The sequence below is a fragment of the Heterodontus francisci genome, chromosome 44, assembly GCF_036365525.1.
Source record: "Heterodontus francisci isolate sHetFra1 chromosome 44, sHetFra1.hap1, whole genome shotgun sequence".
Classification (NCBI taxonomy): Eukaryota; Metazoa; Chordata; class Chondrichthyes; order Heterodontiformes; family Heterodontidae; genus Heterodontus; species Heterodontus francisci.
Genome location: NC_090414.1, coordinates 17,373,274 through 17,400,658, shown reverse-complemented (window position 1 = coordinate 17,400,658; position 27,385 = coordinate 17,373,274). Strand labels below are relative to the sequence as shown.

The window sequence follows — 27,385 nt, the reverse complement described above, 5'->3', positions numbered from 1 at the left end:
CCCGGGAGTGAGTTACAGACTGGAATCTAATCGAGGGGTTTGGGTGGTTTCTATATAGAATAACAGATACCCGGGAGTGAGTTACAGACTGGAATCTAATCAAGGGGTTGGGGGTGTTTATATATAGAATAACAGATACCCGGGAGTGAGTTACAGGCTGGAATCTAATCGGGGGGTTCGGGTGGTTTATATATAGAATAACAAATACCCGGGAGTGAGTAACAGACTGGAATCTAATCGAGGTGTTCGGGTGGTTTATATACAGAATAACAGATACCCGGGAGTGAGTTACAGACTGGAATCTAATCAAGGGGTTCGGGGGGGTTTATATATAGAATAACAGTTGCCCGGGAGTGAGTTACAGACTGGAATCTAATCAAGGGGTTCGGGGGGGGTTTATATATAGAATAACAGATACCCGGGAGTGAGTTACAGGCTGGAATCTAATCGGGGGGTTCGGGTGGTTTATATATAGAATAACAAATACCCGGGAGTGAGTAACAGACTGGAATCTAATCGAGGTGTTCGGGTGGTTTATATACAGAATAACAGATACCCGGGAGTGAGTTACAGACTGGAATCTAATCAAGGGGTTCGGGGGGGTTTATATATAGAATAACAGTTACCCGGGAGTGAGTTACAGACTGGATCTAATCTATGGGTTCGGGGGTTTATATATAGAATAACAGATACCCGGGAGTGAGTTACTGACTGGAATATGATCGAGGGGCTCGGGTGGTGGTTTATATATAGAATAACAGATACCCGGGAGTGAGTTACAGGCTGGAATCTAATCGAGGGGTTCGGGTGGTTTATACATAGAATAACAGATACCCGGGAGTGAGTTACAGACTGGAATCTAATCGAGGGGTTCAGGTGGTTTATATATAGAATAACAGATACCCGGGAGTGAGTTACAGGCTGGAATCTTATCGAGGGGTTCGGGTGGTTTATATAGAGAATAACAGATACCCGGGAGTGAGTTACAGACTGGAATCTAATCGACGGGTTCAGGGGTTTTTATATATAAAATAACTGATATCTGGGAGTGAGTTACTGACTGGAGTCTAATCGAGGGGTTCAGTGGGATTTATCTATAGAATAACAGATACCCGGGAGTGAGGTACAGACTGGAATCTAATCGAGGGGTTCGGGTGGTTTATATATAGAATAACAGATACCCGGGAGTAAGTTTCAGGCTGGAATCTAATCGAGGGGTTCGGGGGTGTTTATATATAGAATAACAGGTACCCGGGAGTGATTTACAGGCTGGAATCTAATCGAGGGGTTCGGGTGGTTTATATATAGAATAACAGATACCCGGGAGTGAGGTACAGACTGGAATCTAATCGAGGGGTTCGGGTGGTTTATATATAGAATAACAGATACCCGGGAGTGAGTTACAGGCTGGAATCTTATCGAGGAGTTCGTGTGGTTTATATATAGAATAACAGATACCCGGATGTGAGTTACAGACTGGAATCTAATCGAGTGGTTTGTGTGGTTTATATATAGAATAACAGATACACGGGAGTGAGTTGCAGACTGGAATCTAATCGAGGGGTTCGGGGGTGGTTTATATATAGAATAACAGATAACCGGGAGTGAGTAACAGACTGGAATCTAATCGAGGGGTCGGGTGGTTTATATAGAGAATAACAGATACACGGGAGTGAGTTACAGGCTCGGATCTTATCGAGGGGTCGGGTGGTTTATCTAGAGAATAACAGATACCCGGGAGTGAGTTACAGACTGGAATCTAATCGAGGGGTTCGCGGGTTTCTATGTAGAATAACAGATACCCGGGAGTGAGTTACAGACTGGAATCTAATCGAGGTGTTTGGGGTGGTTTACATATAGAATAACAGATACCTGGGAGTGAATTACAGACAGGAATCTAATCGAGCGGTTCGGGGGTGTTTATATATCGAATAACAGATACCTGAGAGTAAATAAAGATTGGAATGTAATCGAGGGGTTCGGATTGGTTTATATTTAGAATATGAAATACCCGGGAATGAGTTACAGACTGGAATCTAATCGAGGGGTTCAGGTGGTTTATATATAGAATAACAATTACCCAGGAGTGAGTTGCAGACTGGAATCTAATCGAGGCTTTCGGGGGGGGGTTTATATATAGAATAACAGATACCCGGGAGTGAGTTACAGACTGGAAATTAATCGAGTTTTTCGGAGGGGTTTATACATAGAATAACAGATACCCGGGAGTGAGTTACAGACTGGAATCTAATCGAGAGGTTCGTTGTGGTTTACATATAGAATAACAGATACCCGGGAGTGAGTTACAGACTGGAATCTAATCGAGAGGTTCGTTGTGGTTTACATATAGAATAACAGATACCTGGGAGTGAGTTACAGACTGGAATCTAATATTGGGGTTCGTGGGGTTTATATATAGAATAACAGATACCTGGGAGTGAGTTACAGACTGGAATCTAATCGAGGGGTTCGGGTGGTTTATATGTAGAATCACAGGTACCCGGGAGTGAGTTACAGACTGGAATCTAATCGAGGGGTTCCGGTGGTTTATATGTAGAATAACAGATACCTGGGAGTGAGTTACAGACTGGAATCTAATCGAGGGGTTCGGGTGGTTTATATGTAGAATCACAGGTACCCGGGAGTGAGTTACAGACTGGAATCTAATCGAGGGGTTCCGGTGGTTTATATGTCGAATCACAGGTACCCGGGAGCAATATATTGGCTAGAATTTAATCGAGGAGTTTTGAAGTTTTGGGTTCAACTTAGGGCCGTGTTAAAGTATTTTGGAATTTTTCTGCACAATGGCTGAGGAACCTGGAGGTGTGCCATAGCGACACTGCTGGTGGAAGAGCATAATTACAGCGTGACATGTTTACATTGGCTGTTCCTATTTTAAAAGGGGACAATTGGAATTTATGATGGGGGAAAACCGGCACAGAGGTCTGACAGTAAGATGACACAGGCAGTTTGGTTTGGGGCTTGCGGGAGGTATTATATGTTTTACCGATAATAACACTTACATGGGAATAAAACCTACCTCTTTGACCAAGATTATGGTTCCCTGTCCAAACATCTCTTTCCGTGTCTCGGTGTCAAATTTTGTTTGATAACGCTGCACCTTGGGACGTTTTACTACGTTAAAGGCACTATATAAATGCACGTTGTTGGTCCTGAGTGAGTGGCAGGTGTGAATCGGGAGAATGGTTTACATCTGGTTTATATTTGGTGCCAACCTCTTCAAGGGACAGCGTCCATTGTGACCCGACATCATTGTCGATGATGCCCTTCGTTTCTTTAACAAGGCCGCGGCTCCCGTGAAATCATACTCTCCATAAACTGTCCGACCTCCCGGGTTAAATTGCCCCCCGATAACTCACTCTCAGGGACCCATTTTTCCTTTCGGACCCTGCCCAAACAAAATTTGACACCGAGACACATGAGGAGATATTCGGGCAGCACCCGCGGCAAAGTACTCAGCAGGTCAGGCAGCATCTGAGGAGAGAGAAGCAGAGTTCACGTTTCAGGTCTGCGACCTTTCGTCAGAACCTGAAGGCAGTGTATTTCCAGCACTTTCCGTTCTGTTCTGTTTTTAAATTTCAGATTTCCAGCATCTACAGTATTTTGCTTTTATTGAGATTTGCGGCCAAAAGCTGGCTCAAGGAGGTCAGTTTTAGGGAGCTAAAACGAGAGGAGGGGCGGAGAGGTTTAGGGAGCGGGTTCCAGAGTTTAATACCACTGAGCTAACAAGCCAGAAATTCAGCCCAACGCTTTCTGGGCATGGGTTCAAATCTCACTGGGGCAGTTGGTGGAATGTAATTTTATTAATGAAAATCTGAAATTGAAAGCTCGTCTCAGTAATGGTGCCATGAAACTATGCCCTTTAGGAAAGGGAATCTGCTGTCCTTACCCAGTCCGGCCTCCATGTGACTGCAGACCCACAGCGATGTGGTTGACTCTTAAATAGCCGAGCAAGTTGTCGAGGGCCATTAAGGAAGGGCAGCAAACGCTGGCCTTTCGGTGACGCCCGCTCCCCCGTGCAAGAGAACACAGGGAGCTGATCGCGAGGCTGAGAATTTTTAAAACTGGGGTGTTCTGGACTTGGGGCTTGATCTGCAGGGATGAGGGAGCGTGGGATTGCGAAGGCGAAGGGAGGCCAGAATCGGACCGGCCCTAAGGAACCGCGTGTCAATCGAGCCCACGGGCGATGACAAAGAAAGCCTTCTCTTGCGGATTGGGTGGGCGGTCGTTTGTACCGTGGCGGGGAGTGGGGTTAGCGCGGGGGGGGAGGGGAGAGGGGGGGGAGCTGCGTGAGGCATTGGAGAAGGTGAGGGGGAAGCTCTGAACTGAGAGTGGAAGCACAGCGACAGGCACGAGGGAAACATGTCCGATGAAAAATTGCCGTGCTTAATGACTTTGAATAATAGTGGCAAAGTAAAAAGGTCTCCTTTTAACAAGTAGTGATTCATCATGTATGTCAGCAATAGCAGCAGTTCAATCACGGGGGAGCAGTGAGCCATGAGTGCAGCAATGTGTTCAATTAAACCTGTAGGTGCGTGCATCTCCGACAAGACATCAGAAGCTCCAAGGTTAGAAATTATATCTGCTTCAAGGAAAGCAACGAACATAATCTCCGAGCTTTTATGAACTTTGCATAACGTTTTAGGCAAGCGCTTTCAAACTCTTTGGTGTCCCATCATTCAGCGTGTAAACATACATATTAACAAATCAGTGAGCGTTGGGCTGAATGCCACCAGCGTCTGTAGACGGGTAACAGCATGTTATGCACAGCAGCGTTTAGCTAGCATTGCCGGGGAGGGGGTGCGGTTAGCTGACATCAGGGGCGAGTGCAACAGGGAATCGGCGTGTGTTGTTATTATCAGCATGAACGAGCCCCAGCTTTGGCCTAGCTTGCCAGTGCGACAGGCCGCAGCCTTTGACGTTGTGAGGCATCGCATTGCGAGGTCGATTTCCCACCCCCCCCCCCCCCCCCCACCAACCCCATCATTTCACGTGTCTCCTGCCGTGGAGACCAGGGTAATTTTGCTTTGCGATGCAGAGCAGGCCTTGGGCCTACTCCCGTCCAGTTCTGGGCTTGGCGTCCTAAATCCTTCGCTTATTTTCATTTTGGGGACGGGGGGGGGCGGGGGGGGGCACCACTGGCATTTGTTGCAGAATTGGAGGAATTCTGGGAGGAGGTTAGTTGGGGGGTGGGTGAGGCAATGGAGGGGATTTGAAAACACAAGAGTGGGGGATTACCCGTGGGTAAGAGACGTTCCAGGTGAGGACAAAGTCCACCGCCGGCTTGAGCGTGGGCAAGACCCCGACCGCGACGGATCGCGAGCAATGCTCCCATCATGCACTTCTCCCGCGATGTCATCAACAGCACAAAAAATAAAATCTGCGGGGAGAAGAACAAAAACCGACTAAAAGAAATAATTGCATGAAAAAGAAAAAAAAAATATATAAAGGCTTTAATAACGCTTAAATAACAGCACAGAAAAGGCTCTGTGATAAAGATAACATTGATGAACTGTGCGTTGGCCTCTCATTTCGATATAAAAATGAGTTTAACCCTTTTAAAAACTGGAGAGGTGCTGTGTCTTTACTTGACTTTGCCTTGCATCCGAAGGGAGAGTCCCTCAAAAAGGAAAACAGACAAGTCAAATTATCACAAAACCTCGGGATTTCAAAAGTCGGATAATTTTCTGCTACGTTGTTTAAAATGCTTCATAAATAACAACTTTTTCTCCTCTGGCGTAAATTCTCTCTAAAATCAAGGCTAAAAATTCCTGTAAATGTGTAATCATGTGTTAACTGTTCTAAACCACAAGCACAGCCATTGAAATTCAGGGTTTTAGAATTCAGAAACAGAACACCAGCACACACACAATGATTTAACCTAAGCTTTCTAAGCATTAACCAGCTGGCCGTTGACTGAACAAGAAAGTCGGGCTGTTAGGTCGGAATTTTGGGGGTCAAGGGTCAATCGTGACCGCCCCTCTCCCCCCCGCAATGCCCCCCGCCTTGGCCTTCGTGAGGTCACCCCCCCGTTACGCGGGCGATTGGAGCCCATGACCCTGGCAGTGCGGGGAATGAGCGCACGATTGGCTCGTTTGGATCGGGAAACTGACCAATCAAGTAGACGGAGCCAACTGTCCGGCCGCCTGATTGGCTGCGGGAGATCTTTGGGTGTCTCGTTGCCGCGTGCAAGTGTGTATTCCCACTAAAAGGGCGCTCGTCCATCACTTATGTTTGGCAATGTGAGCATCCGCAATGACACACTTGATTCTGTTGGACTGCTTGCTTGCGATCACCATTGCATGCAATCTCCCCGGTCCTTCTCCCTCCTAAGCCTTTTTAAGCGGGGCTAAACGTTAAAGTCTTTGCTCCCGAGATAGAAGTTCACACCCAGTGACAAAGCGCCCATCGAACACCCAGCGACCGCACCCATCCAACACCCAGTCACTGCACCCATCCAACACACCCAGTGACTGAGCACCTATCCAGCACCCAGCAACGGAGCACCCATCGAATACCAATAAAATTAAAACCCATAAACCTGGACCCCTCAATCTCCCAATGGGGCTCTTTTCTAGTGTCAGTTTCATTGCTTGTATATTGAACATACAGCACAGAAACAGGCCATTCGGCCCAACTAGGCCATGTTGGTGTTTATACTCCACACAAGTCTCCTTCCATTCCATCCGTCTCATTTTGGCTTTTTAGCATATCTTTCTATCCCCTGCTTTCTCATGTACTCATCTAATTTCGTTTTGCAAGCGCCTCAGTGATTTGCCTCAACCACTTCCGGTGGCAGCAAGTCCCCCGCCCTTAGCACTCGCTGGATGAAGAAACTCCTCCTGAGTTCCCAGTTGGAAATATTTGTGACAACTCGTGTGATCTCCTCGGTTCAGACTCCCCCGCAAGTGGAAACATACTTCTCTCTACATCTGCCCTGTCCGACCCATTCATCATTTGAAAGACCTCTTTTCCAATTAATGAAAAGCTCTAACCTGTTCGATCTTTCCCGAGGGCCGTACCTCCTCACCCCGGGGACTTGTGCTATCGAAAAGGCTTTATTTGCTCCTCCCGCAACCCTTTGGCCGATTACCATCCCTGCCGATTTCTGATTGCGACCACTCAGTTCTAACCCCACGGACTTTGTCTGAACGTCAGGTTATTAGCTGCACCCTTCACTGGAACGCTGCGCGGTCTGTGTTGCACAGACCCGGGGTGGCGGTTTGGAGGCACCGGCAGGCCTCGGTGGTAAGGTAGCTCACACCGTCTCCCCCTTCGCCTGACAGCCAACTGCAGCGTAAGATCCCCTTGCCCACACTGCCTATACCCTTCCATTGGTTGCCCCTTTGAGGTGGAGATTGAGGCCCAACAAACAGCAAACCCCCATTTATATTTTTGGAGGCCAAAAATAAAATCAGGCGGCCATTAGCCCTCGGGAGGCCATTTTGATTTTGTCTCCCTCCCTTTTGATTGGCAACGGGGTGGGGATCGGTGGGGGGGCGGCGGGGGGTGGGGGGGAACTAACTAGGGAGAGAAGCTTCGACAAAGTCAGCGACCTGGTGGCTAATCTCTTACCTTTGACCTTTCACCCAAAGCTGTAAGTGTTAACTGTTAACCTTTGACCTTGCAGATTTTAACTGCTGAAATGTCTCTTTAAACCTTTAAGGCAACTTTGATAATGAACGACTGGCGATTGCTAGACAGCGCATTCCATATCGACTCGGTCGGGTAGTAGATGAGTGGCTACTTGACAAAGGTAAAAAGAAATTAATTAAAAACTTTTAACATTTAAAAAGAAAACCACACACCGCAAAAAAAGAAAGAAACCTTAACTTTAACATAACCCAATAATAATTCTATTTTAATTCTTTTAAATGCTAAAACGTGTGAGTAAAATTAAACACGCCAGATAAAACCTGTTTTAACTGTAAACAAGTGTAGAGCTTTTTTTTTTGGTGAGCGTGATTTTACTGATGTTGTTGTTGTTGCTATGATATCTGTTGGTTAACGGGGCCTACTTTTTTTCGGGGCTGAATGGAAGCCACTTTGCCCTTTGACCTTTTAAGAGCCGCGTTACGTTGGGCCGTGAGGAGAAACCCAAACCATCCGCCTCAGGAGAGGCTCCGCTGCATTGGACATGCCCATTCTTCCGTTTTCCCTCTTATCCCACACACTGGCCCGAATCCCAGAGGTTTAGGTGCAAACTGGAAAAGGTCGAAGGTCACGAAAGAGTTGTTGGGGACTTGTGTAGGGGGGGGGTGGGTGGGGGGGACGCTGTTAGTTAACCACACAGCTTTACCAGGCACCGTGTTACCGGCTAAGACCACCCCTGGCCGTAAGGGTCTTTGGGACGGGGGTGGGTTGCCAGGAACAGGTAGAGCCCAGGTTCCCGGTCACGAGGACTTGCCCAACGCGGGTGCCAGTTTGCGTCCGATTCTCAGTCATCCACCCCGCGCCCGTCCCCCCCCCCCCCCTCTGCTTTACACCACCGCCCCCCGCCCCCCCCCCACCCCACCCCACTCCTCTCCACCCCCTCTTGAAGGGGAGACAGTCACGAGGATGGAGTGCCATGCTGCGGAGCGATGCAGTGAGGACAACATGGCTCCGATGTTGGCATTTGCTGTTTTGGGTTTCCCGAATATGGATCCAGGGTCGGGTTCTACCTGGGGCTCACCGATCCGAGTCGATTGTAGTGCGAGTTCTCCGTGGCTAAACCGGGGATTCCCCCCCGGGGGTAAGGAGGACAAAAAAAAACAGCCAAAGTTCCTGCGAATGACCGCTACGAAACAACCTCCGTCGGGTGCAGACTAAACCAAATGGCGAGGTTGCCGTCAAGAAAAAGGAGACCTCGGGAGGTCTCGGGAGGCCAGGCACAAACCCAACTCTGAGCAAAGTTGAGTCACAGGATTTGGCACGCAATGCCCTGGGCACAGGTGGCAAGAGAGGTCAGAGAGCAATATTCTAGCCCGCTGAACGACCGGCGGCCAACACAAGATCCAGGCCGGCGCTCCCAGCGCCCGTACTGAGGGAGTGCAGCACCGTCAGAGGTGCCATCTTTCGGATGAGGCGCTGACCCGAGGCCCGGGGTGGGGGTGGGGGGGTGGGGGGGGGGCCAATATTTATCCCTCACTCAATAAAAAAAACAGCTGATCTGGGTCATTGTCGCGTCGCTGTTTGTGGGATCTTGCTGTGCGCAAATTGGCTGCCGCGCTTCCATGCTTCAAAAGGGCTTCATTGGCCGAGAAGCACTTTGAGACGTCCTGAGGTCGCGAAAGGCGCTATGTAAACGCAAGTCTCTCTTTAGCACTGCCTGGTTGCTGCCTTCACGAGCCAGTGACGGGACGGGAATGTTAACCGGCATTGCCTGGGGGGCCTGGATTAAGCAGATGCCCTTATCCTTGGCCAGAACCTCAGAGAGGAAACACTTGTATTTGCGGATGTCCCTCAGAGGGCCCGGCATCTTCCTCGGCTTGAGGGAGGGAGGTTTCTTATTGGTGGCAGTTATCCCCGCCCACAGATTGGGGGCGGAGCTCGTGGTTTATACCCAAGTTGCCTCCCCTTGAGTTGAATTGATATCCCACTGGCCCTGCTTCTAATCCCATTGGCTTGAGGTGAGTCGGCATGTGGTATCGCAGTGACTCAGCAGCTGCCGCGGTCCCAGCCAGCGGTCCGGACTCCAGGGGAGGACGAGATCGGGATTGACGGGATGCTCCCCACCCCCCCCGCCCCCTGCAGTCGAACAGCCGGCTCCCACGCTCTCGCAAAGTGCCTTGCCAAACCGGACGGCGGAGGAACAAATTCGACGGCGCTGCGATCTCGCACTGCGCGCTCTGCAGTTGTCGAGTTCTGGAACCTCACGGGGCAAAAGGAGGCCGTTCGGCCCATCCTGCCGGCTCCGGCCCTTTGAAAGAATTAGTCCCACTCCCTGTACTTTCCCCGGAGCCCTGCGAGGATGGGCACATTGGGCGACCAGTGGCCGGAGTGCAAGGTCAGGGCGGTGGGAGGCAGGAGGTCATGTGACGAAACCGCCAATTGACGTGCACGGGGGGAGGGGGGCTGGTCAATGAATGTGGCACCTCTGCGCAGGTCAGTACCAGAGTTGACCTCCAACCAACTGACTTGACCACAATCAGGTTACCCTGATGCTCAACGAACTGAGCATTCACCAGGTGGATTCCTGGGATGAGAGGGGTTGTCCGATGAGGAGAGACTGGAGTAGAGTTGGGCCGATACTCTCTGCAATTTAGCAGATTGAGAGGTGACTTCATCGAAACATGTAAGATTCTGAGAGGGTTTGGCGGGGTAGATGCTGCGAGGGTTTTTCTCCGCTGGCTGGGGAGTCGAGAATACGGGGGGGGCGCGACACAGTCCCAGGATGAGGGGTCGGCCATTTTGGACTGAGATGAAGCGAAATTTCTTCACTCGGAGGGTTGTGAATCGTTGGGATTCTCTACTCCAGAGAGCTGTGGATGCTCCGTTGTTGAGTACATTCAAGAGAAGGATCAGGGATAAGTGGAGTTGAGGGAGCAGATCGGCTGCGATCTTATTGAATGGAGGAGCAGGGGCCGAATGGCCTACTCCTGCTCCTATTTCTCTTGTTCTTACGTCCCCTAGCTTCCCTTGCACCGTGCAAGCCAAGCAGAGGAGGTAAGTACAACAGAAAATCGATCATTGGCCAATATTTGCTCTGGGTTTATTTGCCTCCAATGATGCAGTGTTTCATTTACTCCCAGTGAGTAATGAGCCCCTTTCGGGCACGCGACACAAGTGAGGATCGTTAAGACAGCAGAGTTCTCGTGAAGAAATTTGATTCCAAACACTTTACGTCAAGAAATATTCATCCAGGTTTTCTTCATGACCCACGCTCCCTCGTGGGTCCCAGAGTGTAATGCCAGAAATGGTTGGATGTGACAGGTAGAAATTAGGTAATGGGCCAATGCAATAAAACCTAAATACAATGGAATATTTATTGACGACAGCACTCACAAGTGTCATAGAGAGATACAGCACTGAAACAGGCCCTTCGGCCCACCGAGTCTGTGCCGACCAACAACCACCCCATTTTATACTAATTCTACATTAATCCCATATTCTCTACCACATCCCCTCCATTCTCCTACCACCTACCTATACTCGGGGAAATTTACAATGGCCAATTTACCTATCAACCTGCAAGTCTATTGGTTGTGGGAGGAAACCGGAGCACCCGGAGAAAACCCACGCAGACACAGGGAGAACTTGCAAACTCCGCACAGGCAGTGCCCAGAATTGAACCCGGGTCGCTGGAGCTGTGGGGCTGCGGTGCTAACCACTGCACCACTGTGCCCTCAGCTCCGTACGATGGAACGCCATTGTGGGGAAATTGAGTCGCAGCAGCAATGCCCTACATTTATCTGGCGCCTTGAACCAAGTAAAACATCCCAAAGGTGCTTCACGGGAGCGTCATAAAACAAAAATTCAACATCGAGCCACATAAGGAGATGTTAGGGACAGGCGACCAAAAGCTCGGTCAAAGAGGTCGGTTTTAGGGAGCGTCTTAAAGGAGGAGAGAGAGAGGCGGAGAGGTTTAGGGAGGGAATTCCAGAACTCAGGGCCCCCCAGGCAGCTGAAGGCACGGCCGCCAATGGTGGAGCGATGGGAATCGGGGGATGGACAAGAGGGCGGAATTGGAGGAGTGCAGAGATCTCGGAGGGTTCTAGGGGCTGGAGGAGGTGACAGAGATAGGGAGGGGGTGCACTCGATGGCAGCATCCAGCTTCACTTTGAGTGACATCTCATTTCTAATTTTAACTCTTCACGTTCCATTTTGAAAGAAAAAGACGTGCATTTCTATCCCTTAAGGACTTCAGGAATGGATCACAACCCTCTGCAGCCAACCAAGTACTTTCTCGAAGTGTAATTACTGATATAATATCAGAAATGCGGTGGCTAATTTGCACAAAGCAAGCTCCCACAAATGGCAACGACCAGATAATCTATTTTCAGTGATGTTGGGTTGAGGGATAGATATCGGCCCGGGGAGAACACCCCCCATCCCCATTCCCATTCCCCATCCCCCATCCCCATTCCCATTCCCCATCCCCCATCCCCCATTCCCCATTCCCCATCCCCCATTCCCATTCCCCATCCCCCATCCCATCCCCCATTCCCCACCCCCATCCCTATTCCCATTCCCCATCCCCCATCCCCACTCTTCTTCCAATAGTGGCCGTAGGATCTTTTACATCCACCCGAGGGGGCAGATGGAGCCCAAGATCTCATCCAAAAGAGGGCACCTCCAACAGTGCAGCACTCCCTCAGTTCTGGCGCTGGAGTGTCAACGCGTCTAAGTTACCGGGATGGGATTCGAACCCACAACCTTCTGATTCGCAGGTGAGCGAGTTACCACTGAGCCACAGCTCTTCGAAAGGCCACGTTGCCCTCTCCTGCTCATTCCGGCCACTGGCTTTGGGTTTAAGTCCATCACTGTGGCAGGGGGGGGGGGTGGGGAAACAAAGTGAAAAGGCTTCTCGGCCTACTCTGCATCCCATCCGCTCTCCAGTCGTTTTCCCGCTCAGAGCTGCACCCCTCTACATTCTTCAACGCTGTTCGCAGGCACCGCCTCCAGTCTCTATCCACTCTTTCCCTCATAAATCTACAATTGCCATGTCAAGGGCCGCTTTGCTGAGTTGGGAGAAAGGTCAAAGGTGGAGGTTACGCTGGTCGCACTCGCTCAGAGTGCTCATTCCCAGGGGGCCCTTCAAAATTGGCATGTGCTTCCTGACATAGTAACGGGGGAGGCCATTCAGCCCCTCGAGCCTCTCCCGCCATTCAATGAGATCATGGCTGATCTGTGACCTAACTCCATATACCCACTTTTGCCCTGTATCCCTCAATACCTTTGGTCAACAACAATCTATCAATCTCAGATTTAAAATTCACAATTGATCCAGCATCGATTGCCGTTTGTGGAAGAGAGTTCCAAACTTCTCCCACCCTTTGTGTGTGGAAGTGTTTCCTCATTTCACTCCTGAAAGGTCTGGCTCTAATTTTTAGACTCTGCCCCCCAGTCCTCGACTCCCCAACCAGCGGAAATAGTTTCTCTCTATCGACTCTATCAGTTCCCCTTAATATCTGGAAAATTTTGATCAAAATCACCCCTTAACCTTCGAAATTCCAGGGAATATAACCCTCCTCTCATCTTCTTGTAGATATTTTCAGAAGTCCGTCTTGAACAGGTGTTGGGAGATTCCGTGTGCTCAGGAAAGGTTACCCACCCTGCACTGTGGGCAGTTTAAGACATCCCACAATAATCATACTAATTGGGAGCAGGAGTCGGCCATTCGGCCCCTCGAGCCTGCTGCGCCATTCAATAAGATCATGGCTGATCTGATTGTGGCCTCAACTCCACTTTCCTGTCTGTCCCCCCCATAACCCTTGACTCCCTTGTAGATCAAAAATCTGTCCAACTCAGCCTTGAATATATTCAATGACCCAGCCTCCACTGCTCTCTGGGGAAGAGAATTCCAAAGATTAACGACCCTCTGAGAGAAGAAATTCCTCCTCATCTCCGTCTTAAATGGGAGACCCCCCTCATTCTGAAACTGTATCCCCCCTAGTTCCAGATTCCCCCACAAGGGGAAAGACCCTCTCAGCATCTACCCTGTCAAGCCCCCTCAGAATCTTACATGTTTCAATAAGATCACCTCTCATTCTTCTAAACTCCAATGAGTATTGGCCCAACCTGCTCAACCTTTCCTCATAAGACAACCCCTTCATCGCAGAAAACAGCCCAGTGAACCTTCTCTGAACTGCTTCCAATGCAAGTATATCTCAGGAGACCAAAACTGTACACAGTACTCCAGGGGCGATCTCACCAACGCCCTGTACAGTTGTAGCAAGGCTTCCCTACTTTTATACTCCATCCTCCTTGCAATAAAGGCCAACATTCCATTTAGTTTCCTAATTAATTACTGTACCTGCATGCTAACTTTTTGTGATTCAAGGACACCCAGATCCCTCTGCGTTCTGCAGTCTCTCCCTGTTTTTCTATCCATCCAGCCAAAGTGGAAGAGTTCATATTTTCCCACACTGTACTCCATCTGCCATACATTTTGCCCACTCACTTAAACTACCTATATCCCTTTGCAGACTTTCTGCATCCTCCTCACAAGTTGCTTTCCTACCTATCCTTGCATCGTCAGCAAATGTAGTTACAATACATTCGGTTCCTTTGTCCAAGCATTGGTAAAGATCGTAAATAGTCCAGTGGGTGTGTTGCCAAGGTGCCAACTGCAGATGGCACAGACCGGTGAAAATTGTTTACTGTCCATGTGGAAACTCTTTCAGTCTTCCCTTCGCCCTCAATCTGCTGTCGGAGGGTCAGTACTGAGGGAGTGCTGCACTGTCAGAGGGTCAGTACTGAGGGAGTGCTGCACTGTCAGAGGGTCAGTACTGAGGGAGTGCTGCACTGGCGGAGGGTCAGTACTGAGGGAGTGCTGCACTGTCAGAGGTCAGTACTGAGGGAGTGCTGCACTGTCGGAGGGTCAGTACTGAGGGAGCGCTGCACTGTCAGAGGGTCAGTGCTGAGGGAGTGCTGCACTGTCAGAGGGTCAGTACTGAGGGAGTGCTGCACTGTCAGAGGGTCAGTACTGAGGGAGTGCTGCACTGTCAGAGGGTCAGTACTGAGGGAGTGCTGCACTGTCAGAGGGTCAGTGCTGAGGGAGTGCTGCACTGTCAGAGGTCAGTACTGAGGGAGTGCTGCACTGTCGGAGGTCAGTACTGAGGGAGTGCTGCACTGTCAGAGGGTCAGTGCTGAGGGAGTGCTGCACTGTCAGAGGTCAGTACTGAGTGAGTGCTGCACTGTCGGATGGTCAGTACTGAGGGATTGCTGCACTGTCGGAGGGTCAGTACTGCGGGAGTGCTGCACTGTTGGAAGGTCAGTACTGAGGGAGTGCTGCACTGTCGGAAGGTCAGTACTGAGTGAGTGCTGCACTGTCGGAAGGTCAGTACTGAGGGAGTGCTACAGTCGGAGGTGCCATCTTTCGGATGAGACATTAAACCAAGTCCCCCATCTGCCCCTCTCGGGCGGATGTAAAAGATCCCACAGCCACTATTGGAAGAAGAGCGGGGTGGGGGAGTTCTCCCCGGTGTCCTGGGGCCAATATTTATCCCTCAACCCAACATCACTAAAAACAGATGATCTGGGTCATTCTCGCACTGCTGGTTGTGGGATCTTGCTGTGTTGCCTGTATTTCAACTGCACTTCAGAAAAGTATTTCATTGGCTGGAAAGTGCTTTGGGACATCCTGAGGTTGTGAAAGGGGCTATAGAAATGCAAGTCTTCCTTTCCTGCGCCTTCGCCTTGGCTTCTCCCTGTTGGTCGGGCACTGCTCCCGTTCTGTCAGTGCTGGGATGACACCCATGTGGGGTGGTCTGCACCCTTCGACCGGCACTGAGCTGCCTGTCATGGGAACCTACCAGCACGGGTCAGGAGCATTGACAGCGTGCGTCTGCGGCTGTGGAGCCACCCAGGCAGACCTTACCCTTGGCCGAGCCGGTGGGGGGGTCACTGGGCAGCAACGGGACAGCCGCCCTGGCTGAGGATTCTCTGCCAGCCCTCAGGCCAGCACGAGCGCCCGCCGGGGCGGATTATCCACGCACGCACCTTTTGCGGCGGAGAATGCCCCCTCGCTCTCCTGGCAGTGTGGGCACTGAGGTTAACGTTCGCCCTCGCTGGGGTAACTCGCCCGGGGTTCCTGATGAAATTGGGCAGCTTTTGCACCCACCGCCGCCAGCTTACTACCCACCTGATGTCGGGGAAACATTGACTCAAATTTGATGAGCTGGAATGATGGGGAGGGGGCACGAGCGGGCAGTTCTGGTCGAGCAGATAGGGAGGTACTGGCAGACGGGCCGCTGACTGGAGGGCACTGATTTAAGCTGGTTGGCAGAATAACTGAAGGGGAGAATGCGAGGCAATTATTTTGCCCGGGGTGTAATTTCAAAGTTTGCCAATTGCACAAATCTCCGTAAGCAATGAGGAGGATCGGAACAGTCTTCCACAGGAGGTCAAAGAGACTGGTGAGATGGGCAAACATGCGGCAAACACAGTTTAATGCAAAGAAGTGTGAAAGGATACATTTTTGTAGCAAAAATGAGGAGCATCGATGTGAACTAAATGGTGCAATGTGAAGGGGTGGAGGGTGCAGGAAGAGAGAGACCCAGGAGTGTACACACACACCAATCCTTGAAGGTCGCAGGAGAAGGTGAAAAGCCTGTTCAAAAAGAAAATGGGATCCTTGCCTTTATTAATCGTGGAATAGAGTACAAAAGCAAGGGTGTTGGACATGTAAAATCTTCCCTTTCCTTCAGTACAATCATCCCCTCGCATAGATGAGCTGAAAATTGAATGATAATAAACTGATTAAATTGTAGACATTAATTTAGCTTACTTGTCTAAAGTCATCAATATAAGACAGTCACTAATAAATCCAGTGGGGAATTCAGGAGAAACTCCTTTCCCCGGAGAGTAGGGAGAATGTGGAACTCGCTAGCACAGGGAGTGGTCGAGGTGAATAGTATCGATGCATTTAAGGGGGAAGCTGGATAAACACACGAGGGAGAAAGGAATAGAAGGAGATGGTGATGGGAGGAGATGGAGAGGGGGATGGGAGGAGGCTCGTGGGGAGCAGAAACGCCAGCACGGAGCGGATGGGCCGAATGGCCTGGTCCTGTGCTGACGACTCAGTGTCATTCCATGATTGGTCCTGGCAGCTTCCACTGAAGCCTTCAAACTGATCCGATTCGTCCTGACAGGCTGCAAGCCTCAGCCGCCAACCAATCTGATTCTCCCTGACAGCCTCGGGTTTCTCCTTGCAACTCGTCTCATTGGTCAACATCCAAGCACCGAGAAGAAGCTAATTTTTCTGGCGGAAGGCGAGCGGGGCTAATCGATGTTTTGTTGGGTGAGTTAGATTAAAGGTTACGGAACCCAGGCGGGGAGATGGGCGTTAAGACGCAGATCAGCCACGAAAGGATGGAGTGGCGGAACAGGCTCGATGGGCTGAGTGGCCTCCGCCTCTTCCTGTGCGCCCCATGATAGCCTTCAGTTGGTGCTCCCCAGCTCTCAACATGAAACGCAAAGAGCAACATTTATTAATGAAGGGGAGCATAACAGATTAGAGAGGAAGAAGCATAGTTTGTCGGAGAGCGGATGTTGAGTGACCTGTGTCCCTTCCCGTGCCCCACGCCATGGTGTGCTTGTGTTTGTCTGTTTAAATGTTGGCAGCAACTCATGTTGTTCCTGATACCAAATAAGTAAATCTTATGTCACAAGAGTCCAAAGAGAAGTATTTGTTTGCACTGATGGTGTGACTCAGGGGGCAAACTCTCTCGTTCACATCTCTGAGTCAGTCGGTCGTGGGTTCCAGAGGCTTGCACACGGAACCCAGGCCAGCGCTCTCAGTACTGAGGGAGTGCTGCACCGCCGGAGGTGCCGTCTTTCGTATGCGATGTTAAACCGAGGCCCCGTCTGCCCTCTCAGGTGGATGTCAAAGAGCTTCGCAGCCACTATTGGAAGACGAGCTTATTCATCGAGTTTTTGGTGAACTTTTGCTGGTTTCTCACTCGATATGTGCTGGGGTTTCAGACGCAGGGCGGAGTCTGGTGATAACTCCCGAGCTGGCACCTGGCACTGATTCCCAGTGAGAGACTGAGTAAACGTGGGCCCTCTCCCCTGGCGCTGGTGGGTTAAGGGGTGGTTAAAACAATGAAGGCAATTGGTGGGGGATTTTAGCTACAAGGTTAGTTTGGAGAAGCTGGGGTTGTTCTCCTTGGGGTAAAGGAGATTGAGGGGAGATTTGATAGAGGTGTACAAGATAATGACAGGTTTAGACAAGGTAGACAAAGAAAAGCTGTTCCCATTAGCTGATGGTACAGGGACTAGGGCACACAGATTTAAGGATTTGGGCACAAGGTGCAGGGGGGAATGTGCAGAAAAACATTTTTACACAGTGGGAACTCGCTGCACGAGAGTGGGGGAAGTGGAGGCGGAATGACTTCAAGAGGAAATTGGATGGGCACTTGAAGTAAACAAACTTGCAGGGCTACTGGGACCGAGCGGGGGGAGTGGGGGGGTGACTGGATTGCTCTGTGGAGAGCTGGCATGGACTCGATGGGCCGAATGGCCTCCCTCAGTGCTGTAAATGACTCTCTAAGGCTGCAAATCGTTCGTCGGGGGAGTTCCAAACGAGGGGACGTCATTGTAGATTCAGGCTAAAATGGTTCAGGGCAAAAGAAGGAAAACCTGTGTCACGGAAAAGACTATCCCAGAAGGACGGAGATGGAGAATCAATGGCGGCTCTGTGACAGAGATCCATGCAAAGAAAAAAAAAAGTCTTGCATTTCTATAGCGTCTTTCCCAACCTCAGGATGTCCCAAAGCGCCTCACAGCCAGCGACTTACTTTTCAAAGTGTCTTCACTGTTGTAATGTAGGGGAGGTGGTGGCGTAGTGGTTTTATCACTGGACTAGTAACCCAGAGACCCAGGGTATTGCTCTGGAGACATGGGTTCAAATCCCACCACAGCAGAAGGTGGAATTTGAACTCAATGAATAAAAAAATCTGGAATTGAAACCATTGTTGTTAAAAACCCATCTGGTTCACTAATGTCCTTTAGGGAAGGAAATCTGCCGTCCTTACCTGGTCTGGCCTACATGTGACTCCAGACCCACAGCAATGTGGTTGACTCTTACATGCCCTCTGAAATGGCCGAGCAAGCCTCTCAGTTGTATCGAACCGCTACGAAGTCAATAAGGACTGAAACCGGACGGACCACCCGGCATCGACCTCGGCACCGGAAACGACAACAGCAAACCCAGCCCTGTCGACCCTGCAAAGTCCTCCTTACTAACATCTGGGGGCTTGTGCCACAGTTGGGAGAGCTGTCCCACAGACTAGTCAAGCAACAGCCTGACATAGTCATACTCACGGAATCATACCTGACTGACAATGTCCCAGACACTGCCATCACCATCCCCGGGTATGTCCTGTCCCACTGGCAGGACCGACCCAGCAGAGGTGGCAGCACAGTGGTATACAGTAGGGAGGGAGTTGCCCTGGGAGTCCTCAACATCGACTCCGGACCCCATGAAGTCTCATGGCATCAGGTCAAACATGGAGAAGGAAACCTCCTGCTGATTACCACCTACCGCCCTCCCTCAGCTGATGAGTCAGTACTCCTCCATGTTGAACAGCACTTGGAGGGAGCACTGAGGGTGGCAAGGGCACAAAATGTACTCTGGGTGGGGGACTTCAATGTCCATCACCATGAGTGGCTGGGTAGCACCACTACTGACCGAGCCGAGTCCTAAAGGACATGGCTGCTAGACTGGGTCTGCGGCAGGTGGTGGGGGAACCAACAAGAGGGAAAAACATACTTGACCTCGTCCTCACCGAAGATGCAGCTGTCCATGACAGTATGGGTATGAGTGACCGCACAGTCCTTGTGGAGACAAAGTCAATCTTCACATTGAGGATACCCTCTACCACCGTGCTAAATGGGATAGATTTCGAACAGATCTAGCAATGCAAAACTGGGCATCCATGAGGCGCTGTGGGACATCAGCAACAGCAGAATTGTACTCAACCACAATCTGTAACCTCATGGCCCGGCATATCCCCCACTCTACCATTACCATCAAGCCAGGAGACCAACCCTGGTTCAAAGAAGAGTGCAGGAGGGCATGCCAGGAGCAGCACCAGGCAGACTTCAAAATGAGGTATCATCCTGGTGAAGCTACAGCCCAGGACTACTTGCATGCCAAACTGCGTAAGCAGCATGCGAAAGACAGAGCTAAGCGATCCCATAACCAATGGATCAGATCTAAACTCTGCAGTCCTGCCACATCCAGTCGCGAATGGTGGTGGACAATTAAACAACTAACTGGAGGAGGTGGCTCCACAAATATCTCCATCCTCAATGATGGGGGAGCCCAGCACATCAGTGCGAAAGATAGGGCAGAGGCATTTGCAACAATCTTCAGCCAGAGGTGCCGAGTTGATGATCCATCTCGGCCTCCTCCTGAAGTCCCCAGCATCACAGACTTCAGCCAAATTGATTTTCTCCGCGTGATATGTATGTTTTCAAGAAGGAGTTAGATATAGCTCTTGGGGCAAAAGGGATCAAAGGATATGGGGGGAAAGCGGGAACAGGCTACTGAGTTGGATGATCAGCCATGATCATAATGAATGGTGGAGCAGGCTCGAAGGGCCGAAAGGCCTATTCTTGCTCCTATTTTCTATGTTTCTATGTCAAGAAATGACTGAAGGCACTGGATACTGCAAAGGCTATGGGCCCTGACAATATTCCAGCAAAAGTCCTGAAGACCTGTGTTCCAGAACTTGCCGCGCCCCTAGCCAAGCTGTTCCAGTACAGCCACAACACTGGCATCTACCCTGCAATGTGGAAAATTGCCCAGGTATGTCCTGTACACAAAAAGCAGGACAAGTCCAACAGGACCAATTACCGCCCCATCAGCCTACTCTCAATCATCAGTAAAGTGATGGAAGGTGTCATCAACAGTGATATCAAACAGCACTTGCTTAGCAATAACCCGCTCAGTGACGCTCAGTTTGGGTTCTGCCAGGGCCACTCAGCTCCTGACCCCATTACAGCCTTGGTTCAAACAGGGATGAAAGAGCTGAACTCAAGAGGTGAGGTGAGAGTGACTGCCCTTGACATCAAGACAGCATTTGACCGAGTGTGGTATCAAGGAGCTGTAGCAAAACTGGAGTCAATGGGAATCAGGGGGAAAACCCTCTGCATGGTTGGAGTCATACCAAGCACAAAGGAAGATGGTTGTGGTTTTTGGAGGTCAATCATTTCAGTCCCAGGACATCACTGCAGGAGTTCCTCAGGGTAGTGTCCTAGGCCCAACCATCTTCAGCTGCTTCATTAATGGCCTTCCTTCAATCATAAGGTCAGAAGTGGGGATGTTCACTGATGATTGCACAATGTTCAGCACCATTCGGGACTCCTCAGATACTGAAGCAGACCATGTAGAAATGCAGCAAGACCTGGACAATATCCAAGCTTGGGCTGGTAAGTGGAAAGTAACATTTGCACCACACAAGTGCCAGGCAATGACCATCTCCAACAAGAGAGAATCTAACCATCTCCCCTTGACATTCAATGGCATTATGATCACTGAATTCCCCACTATCAACATCCTAGCGGTTACCATTGACCAGAAACTGAACTGGAGTAGCCATATAAATACCGTGGCTACAAGAGCAGGTCAGAGGCTCAGAATTCTGTGGTGAGTAACTCACCTCCTGACTCCCCAAAGCCTGTCCACCATCTACAAGGCACAAGTCAGGAGTGTGATGGAATACTCTCCACTTGCCTGGATGGGTGCAGCTCCAACAACACTCAAGAAGCTCGACACCATCCAGGACAAAGCAGCCCGCTTGATTGGCACCCCATCGACAAACATTCACTCCCTCCACCACCGACGCACAGTGGCAGCAGTGTGTACCATCTACAAGATGCACTGCAGCAACTCACCAAGGCTCCTTCGACAGCACCTTCCAAACCCGTGACATCTACCAACTAGAAGGACAAGGGCAGCAGATGTATGGGAACACCACCACCTGCAAGTTCCCCTCCAAGTCACACACCATCCTGACTTGGAACTATATCGGCCGTTCCTTCACTGTCACTGGGTCAAAATCCTGGAACTCCCTCCCTAACAGCATTGTGGGTGTACCTACCCCACACGGACTGCAGCGGTTCAAGAAGGCAGCTCACCACCACCTTCTCAAGGGCAATTAGGGATGGGCAATAAATGCTGGCGTGGCCAACGACGCCCACATTCCAGGAATGAATAAAAAAATCCAATTTGCGCACAGCAAGCACCCACAAACAGCGATGTGATAATGACCCATATCAACCCTTTTTAGTGATGTTGGTTGAGGGATAAATATTGGCCCCAGGACACCAGGAAGGACTCCCCCCACCTCCTTCTTCCAATAGTGGCCGTGGGATTTTTTACATCCACCAGAGAGGGCAGACGGGGGCCTCGGTTTAATGTCTCATCCACCTAAAAGGCAGCGCTCCCTAGGTGCTGCCCCTCCAACAATGCAGCGCTTCCTCAGTACTGACCCTCCGAAGGTGCAGCGCCTTCTCAGTACTGACCCTCCGGCAGTGCAGCACTCCCTCAGTACTGACCCTCCAGCAGTGCAGCACTCCCTCAGTACTGACCCTCCGACAGTGCAGCACTCCCTCAGTACTGACCCTCCGGTAGTGCTGCACTCCCTCAGTACTGACCCTCCGGCAGTGCGGCGCTCCCTCAGTACTGACCCTCCGGCAGTGCGGCGCTCCCTCAGTACTGACCCTCCGACAGTGCTGCACTCCCTCAGTACTGAGCCTCCGGCAGTGTAGCATTCCCTCAGTACTGCCCTTGACAGTGCAGCACTCCCTCAGTACTGCCCTTGACAGTGCAGCACTCCCTCAGTACTGACCCTCTGACATTGCAGCACTCCCTCAGTACTGACCCTCCGACAGTGCAGCATTCCCTCAGTACTGCCCCTCTGACAGTGCAGCACTCTCTCAGTACTGACCCTCCGACAGTGTTGCACTCCCTCAGTACTGACACTCCGACAGTGCAGCACTCCCTCAGTACTGACCCTCCGACAGTGCAGCACTCCTTCAGTACTGCCCCTCCGACAGTGCAGCACTCCCTCAGTACTGCCCCTCCGACAGTGCAGCACTCCCTCAGTACTGACCCTCCGACAGTGCAGCACTCCTTCAGTACTGACCCTCCGACAGTGCAGCACTCCTTCAGTACTGACCCTCCGACAGTGCAGCACTCCCTCAGTACCGACGCTCCGACAGTGCAGCACTCCCTCAGTACTGACCCTCCGACAGTGCAGCACTCCCTCAGTACTGACCCTCTGACAGTGCAGCAATCCCTCAGTACTGACCCTCCGACAGTGCAGCACTCCCTCAGTACTGACCCTCTGACAGTGCAGCACTCCCTCAGTACTGCCCCTGTGATAGTGCAGCACTCCCTCAGTACTGCCCATGTTATAGTGCAGCACTCCCTCAGTACTGACCCTCTGACAGTGCAGCACTCCCTCAGTACTGCCCCTGTGATAGTGCAGCACTCCCTCAGTACTGGCACTGGACGTGTCGGCCTGGATTGTGGGCTCAGGTCTCAGGAGTGGATTCGTAGAAAGGGCAGGGAGATGCGATTGAGGAGTCAGCAGAATGGGAAAGCAGTTTCGATGGGCCGATTGGTTGCTGCATGTCGCTGGAATGCTCAAAGCCTTCAACATCCAGATCGTGGGCTCAACTGTGGCATGCAGCAACAACCTTCATTTACGTAGCGCCTTTAACATAGGAACAAGTCCCAAGGTGCTTCCCTGGAGGGGCAGAAAGCAAAATTTGACCCGGAACCACATCAGGAGATATTAGGGACAGGCGACCAAAAGCTCGGTCAAAGAGGTCAGTTTTTAAGGAACGCCTTTAAAGGAGGAGAGAGAGAGAGAGAGGTAGAGAGGTTTAGGGAGGGAATTCCAGAGCTTAGGGCCCCCAGGCAGCTGAAGGCACGGCCGCCAATGGTGGAGCGATGGGAATCGGGGGGATGGACAGGGGAGTGATCAGGATCAGGAGCAGGAACACTGGCTGATTTTCTTTTGTGTTTCTCTCTCGCCAACAGCACCCCGCGCTCTCCCCCCCCCCCCTCCCCACCACACGGGAGATGAAGATGGCGGGAGGGAGGGAGGGAGGGGTAAGAGGCAACGGGGTCAGGTTACTGTACGGGGTTGGTTGCCGGGTGGTGTTGGACACGGTTGTATCTCTGTGGCCGGTTTCATTTATGTACCACACAGATCGTTGCTCTCCCGTTGTCATTACAGGCCGACAGTTGACCATCTTCAACAGCCAGGCCTCCATCCAGATTGGGGGCAAAGGTCAAGCCCGGCCTTTCCAAGGGCAGGTGGCCGGCCTCTACTACAACGGGCTGAAGGTACTGACCCTCGCCGCGGAGGGCAATCCCAACGTCAAGGTGGAGGGCAACCTGCGGCTGGTGGGGGAGGTGCCGTCGGTGATGACCACCGAGACCACGGCCACCACGCTCCTGGCGGACATGTCCACCACCATCATGGAGACAACCACCACCATGGCGACCACCACTACGAGGCGAGGGAGGTCACCGACCATGAACGACAGGATCACCCAGGTGAGCTGAGGGGTCGCGGCGGGACCTAAGGGGGAGGATCCGCCGGTTGCCGTCTCGGTCGGGTGGGGGAGGCGGTGAAGAAGCAGGGACGAGGCCATTCAGCCCATCTGACCCGATCTCCTCAGCGTGCCCTCCTCACGTTGTCCAACCACTCGCTATTTTGAACCCATTCCATCTCAATGACCTCCAGGTTAGAGGGGAGTTGAGTATTTCTTTTTCACTCAGAGGGTGGTGGGGAATCTGGAACTCACAGCCTGAAAGGGTGATAGAGGCAGAAACCCTCATCGCATCAAAAATTGGATATTAACTTGCAGTGCCGCAACCTACAGGGCTATTTGACCGAGTGTGGCATCAAGGAGCCCTAGCAAAACTGAGGTCAATGGGAATCAAGGGAAAACCCTCCGCTGGCTGGACTCAGAGCACAAAGGAAGATGGTTGTGGTTGTTGGAGGTCAATCATCTGAGCTCCAGGACATCACTGCAGGAGTTCCTCAGGGTAGTGTCCCAGGCTATTCAGCACCATTCGCGACTCCTCAGATACTGAAGCAGTCCGTGCAGAAATTCAGCAAGACCTGGACAATATCCAGGCTTGGGCTGATAAGTGGCAAGTAACAATCGCGCCACACAAGTGCCAGGCAATGACCATCTCCAACAAGAGAGAATCGAACCATCTCCCCTTGATATTCAACGGCATTACCATCGCTGAATCCCCCACTATCAACATCCTAGGGGCTACCATTGACCAGAAACTGAACTGGAGTAGCCATATAAATACCGTGGCTACAAGAGCAGGTCAGAGACTAGGGATCCTGCGGCGAGTAACTCACCTCCTGACTCCCCAAAGCCTGTCCACCATCTACAAGGCACAAGTCAGGAGTGTGATGGAATACTCTCCACTTGCCTGGATGGGTGCAGCTCCAACAACACTCAAGAAGCTCGACACCATCCAGGACAAAGCAGCCCGCTTGATTGGCACCCCATCTACAAACATTCACTCCCTCCACCACCAACGCACAGTGGCAGCAGTGTGTACCATCTACAAGATGCACTGCAGCAATGCACCAAGGGTCCTTCGACAGCACCTTCCAAACCCGCGACCTCGACCAACTAGAAGGACAAGGGCAGCAGATGCATGGGAACACCACCGCCTGCAAGCTCCCCTCCAAGTCATACACCACCCTGACTTGGAACTATATCGGCCGTTCCTTCACTGTCTCTGAGTCAAAATCCTGGAACTCCCTCCCTAACAGCACTGTGGGTGTACCTACCCCACACGGACTGCAGCGGTTCAAGAAGGCAGCTCACCACCACCTTCTCAAGGGCAATTAGGGATGGGCAATAAATGCTGGCCTGGCCAGCGACGCCCACATCCCATGAATGAATTTTAAAAAACTCGGGGGATCAGACTGGATGGCTCTATTTTGGCCAGCACAGATACAATGGGTCCAATGGCCTCCGTCCATGCCATACATTTACTGTGTTTTTTTAAAGATTTCAACTTTCCACATATTCTCCGCATTGTGCTTCCTGAAGTCCTGCTTTTAGCCCCCGGGTTCCGCTCGTCTTCCAGGCGTGGCTTCAGATGAATCAACCTCTTCCACTCGGTGTCTTAAATACTGAAATAAACCAGACAGACACATCGTACAGGAGCTAACACTGACACACACACACACACACACACACACACACACACACACACACACACACACACACACACACACACACACACACACACACATGGACTTTACAGGAGCTGACACTGAGACACACACGGACTGCACAGGAGCTGACACTGAGACACAGACATGGACTGTACAGGAGCTGACACTGAGACACACACATGGACTGTAAAGGAGCTGACACAGAGACACACACATGGACTGTACAGGAGCTGACACTGAGACACACACATGGACTGTACAGGAGCTGACACTGAGACACACACACGGACTGTACAGGAGCTGACACTGAGACACACACATGGACTGTACAGGAGCTGACACTGAGACACACACACAGACTGTACAGGAGCTGACACTGAGACACACACATGGACTGTACAGGAGCTGACACTGAGACACACACATGGACTGTAAAGGAGCTGACACTGAGACACACACATGGACAGTACAGGAGCTGACACTGAGACACACACACAGACTGTACAGGAGCTGACACTGAGACACACACATGGAATGTACAGGAGCTGACACTGAGACACACACATGGACTGTAAAGGAGCTGACACTGAGACACACACATGGACAGTACAGGAGCTGACACTGAGACACACACACAGACTGTAAAGGAGCTGACACTGAGACACACACATGGACAGTACAGGAGCTGACACTGAGACACACACAGACTGTACAGGAGCTGACACTGAGACACACACATGGACTGTAAAGGAGCTGACACTGAGACACACACATGGACTGTACAGGAGCTGACACTGAGACACACACACACACACACACACACGGACAGTACAGGAGCTGACACTGAGACGCACACATGGACTGTACAGGAGCTGACACTGAGACACACACATGGACTGTGCAGGAGCTGACACTGAGACACACACATGGACTGTACAGGAGCTGACACTGAGACACACACATGGACTGTACAGGAACTGACACTGAGACACACACATGGACTGTACAGGAGCTGACACTGAGACACACACGGACCGTACAGGAGCTGACACTGAGACACACACATGGACTGTACTGGAGCTGACACTGAGACACACACATGGACTGTACAGGAGCTGACACTGAGACACACACATGGAGTGTACAGGAGCTGAAACTGAGACACAGACACGGACTGCACAGGAGCTGACACTGAGACACACACGGACCGTACAGGAGCTGTCACTGAGACACACACATGCACTGTACAGGAGCTGACACTGAGACACACACTTGGCCTGTAAAGGAGCTGACACTGAGACACACACATGGACTGTACAGGAGCTGACACTGAGACACACACACAGACTGTACAGGAGCTGACACTGAGACACACACATGGACTGTACAGGAGCTGACGCTGAGACACACACATGGACTGTACAGGAGCGGACATTGAGACACACACATGGACTGTACAGGAGCTGACACTGAGACACACG

The 27,385-nt window shown here is 51.2% G+C and overlaps 1 protein-coding gene across 1 annotated transcript in view; it reads left to right on the top strand.

Moving 5' to 3' along the window:
* LOC137355989 (neurexin-2-like) overlaps positions 1-27,385 on the top strand; it is a 1,490,911-nt gene that overhangs the window by 1,142,659 nt on the left and 320,867 nt on the right. Inside the window, exon 14 of the mRNA XM_068021690.1 lies at positions 23,922-24,244. Within this exon, the coding sequence (XP_067877791.1) occupies positions 23,922-24,244 (323 nt within the window). The remainder of the gene's footprint in view (positions 1-23,921; positions 24,245-27,385) is intronic.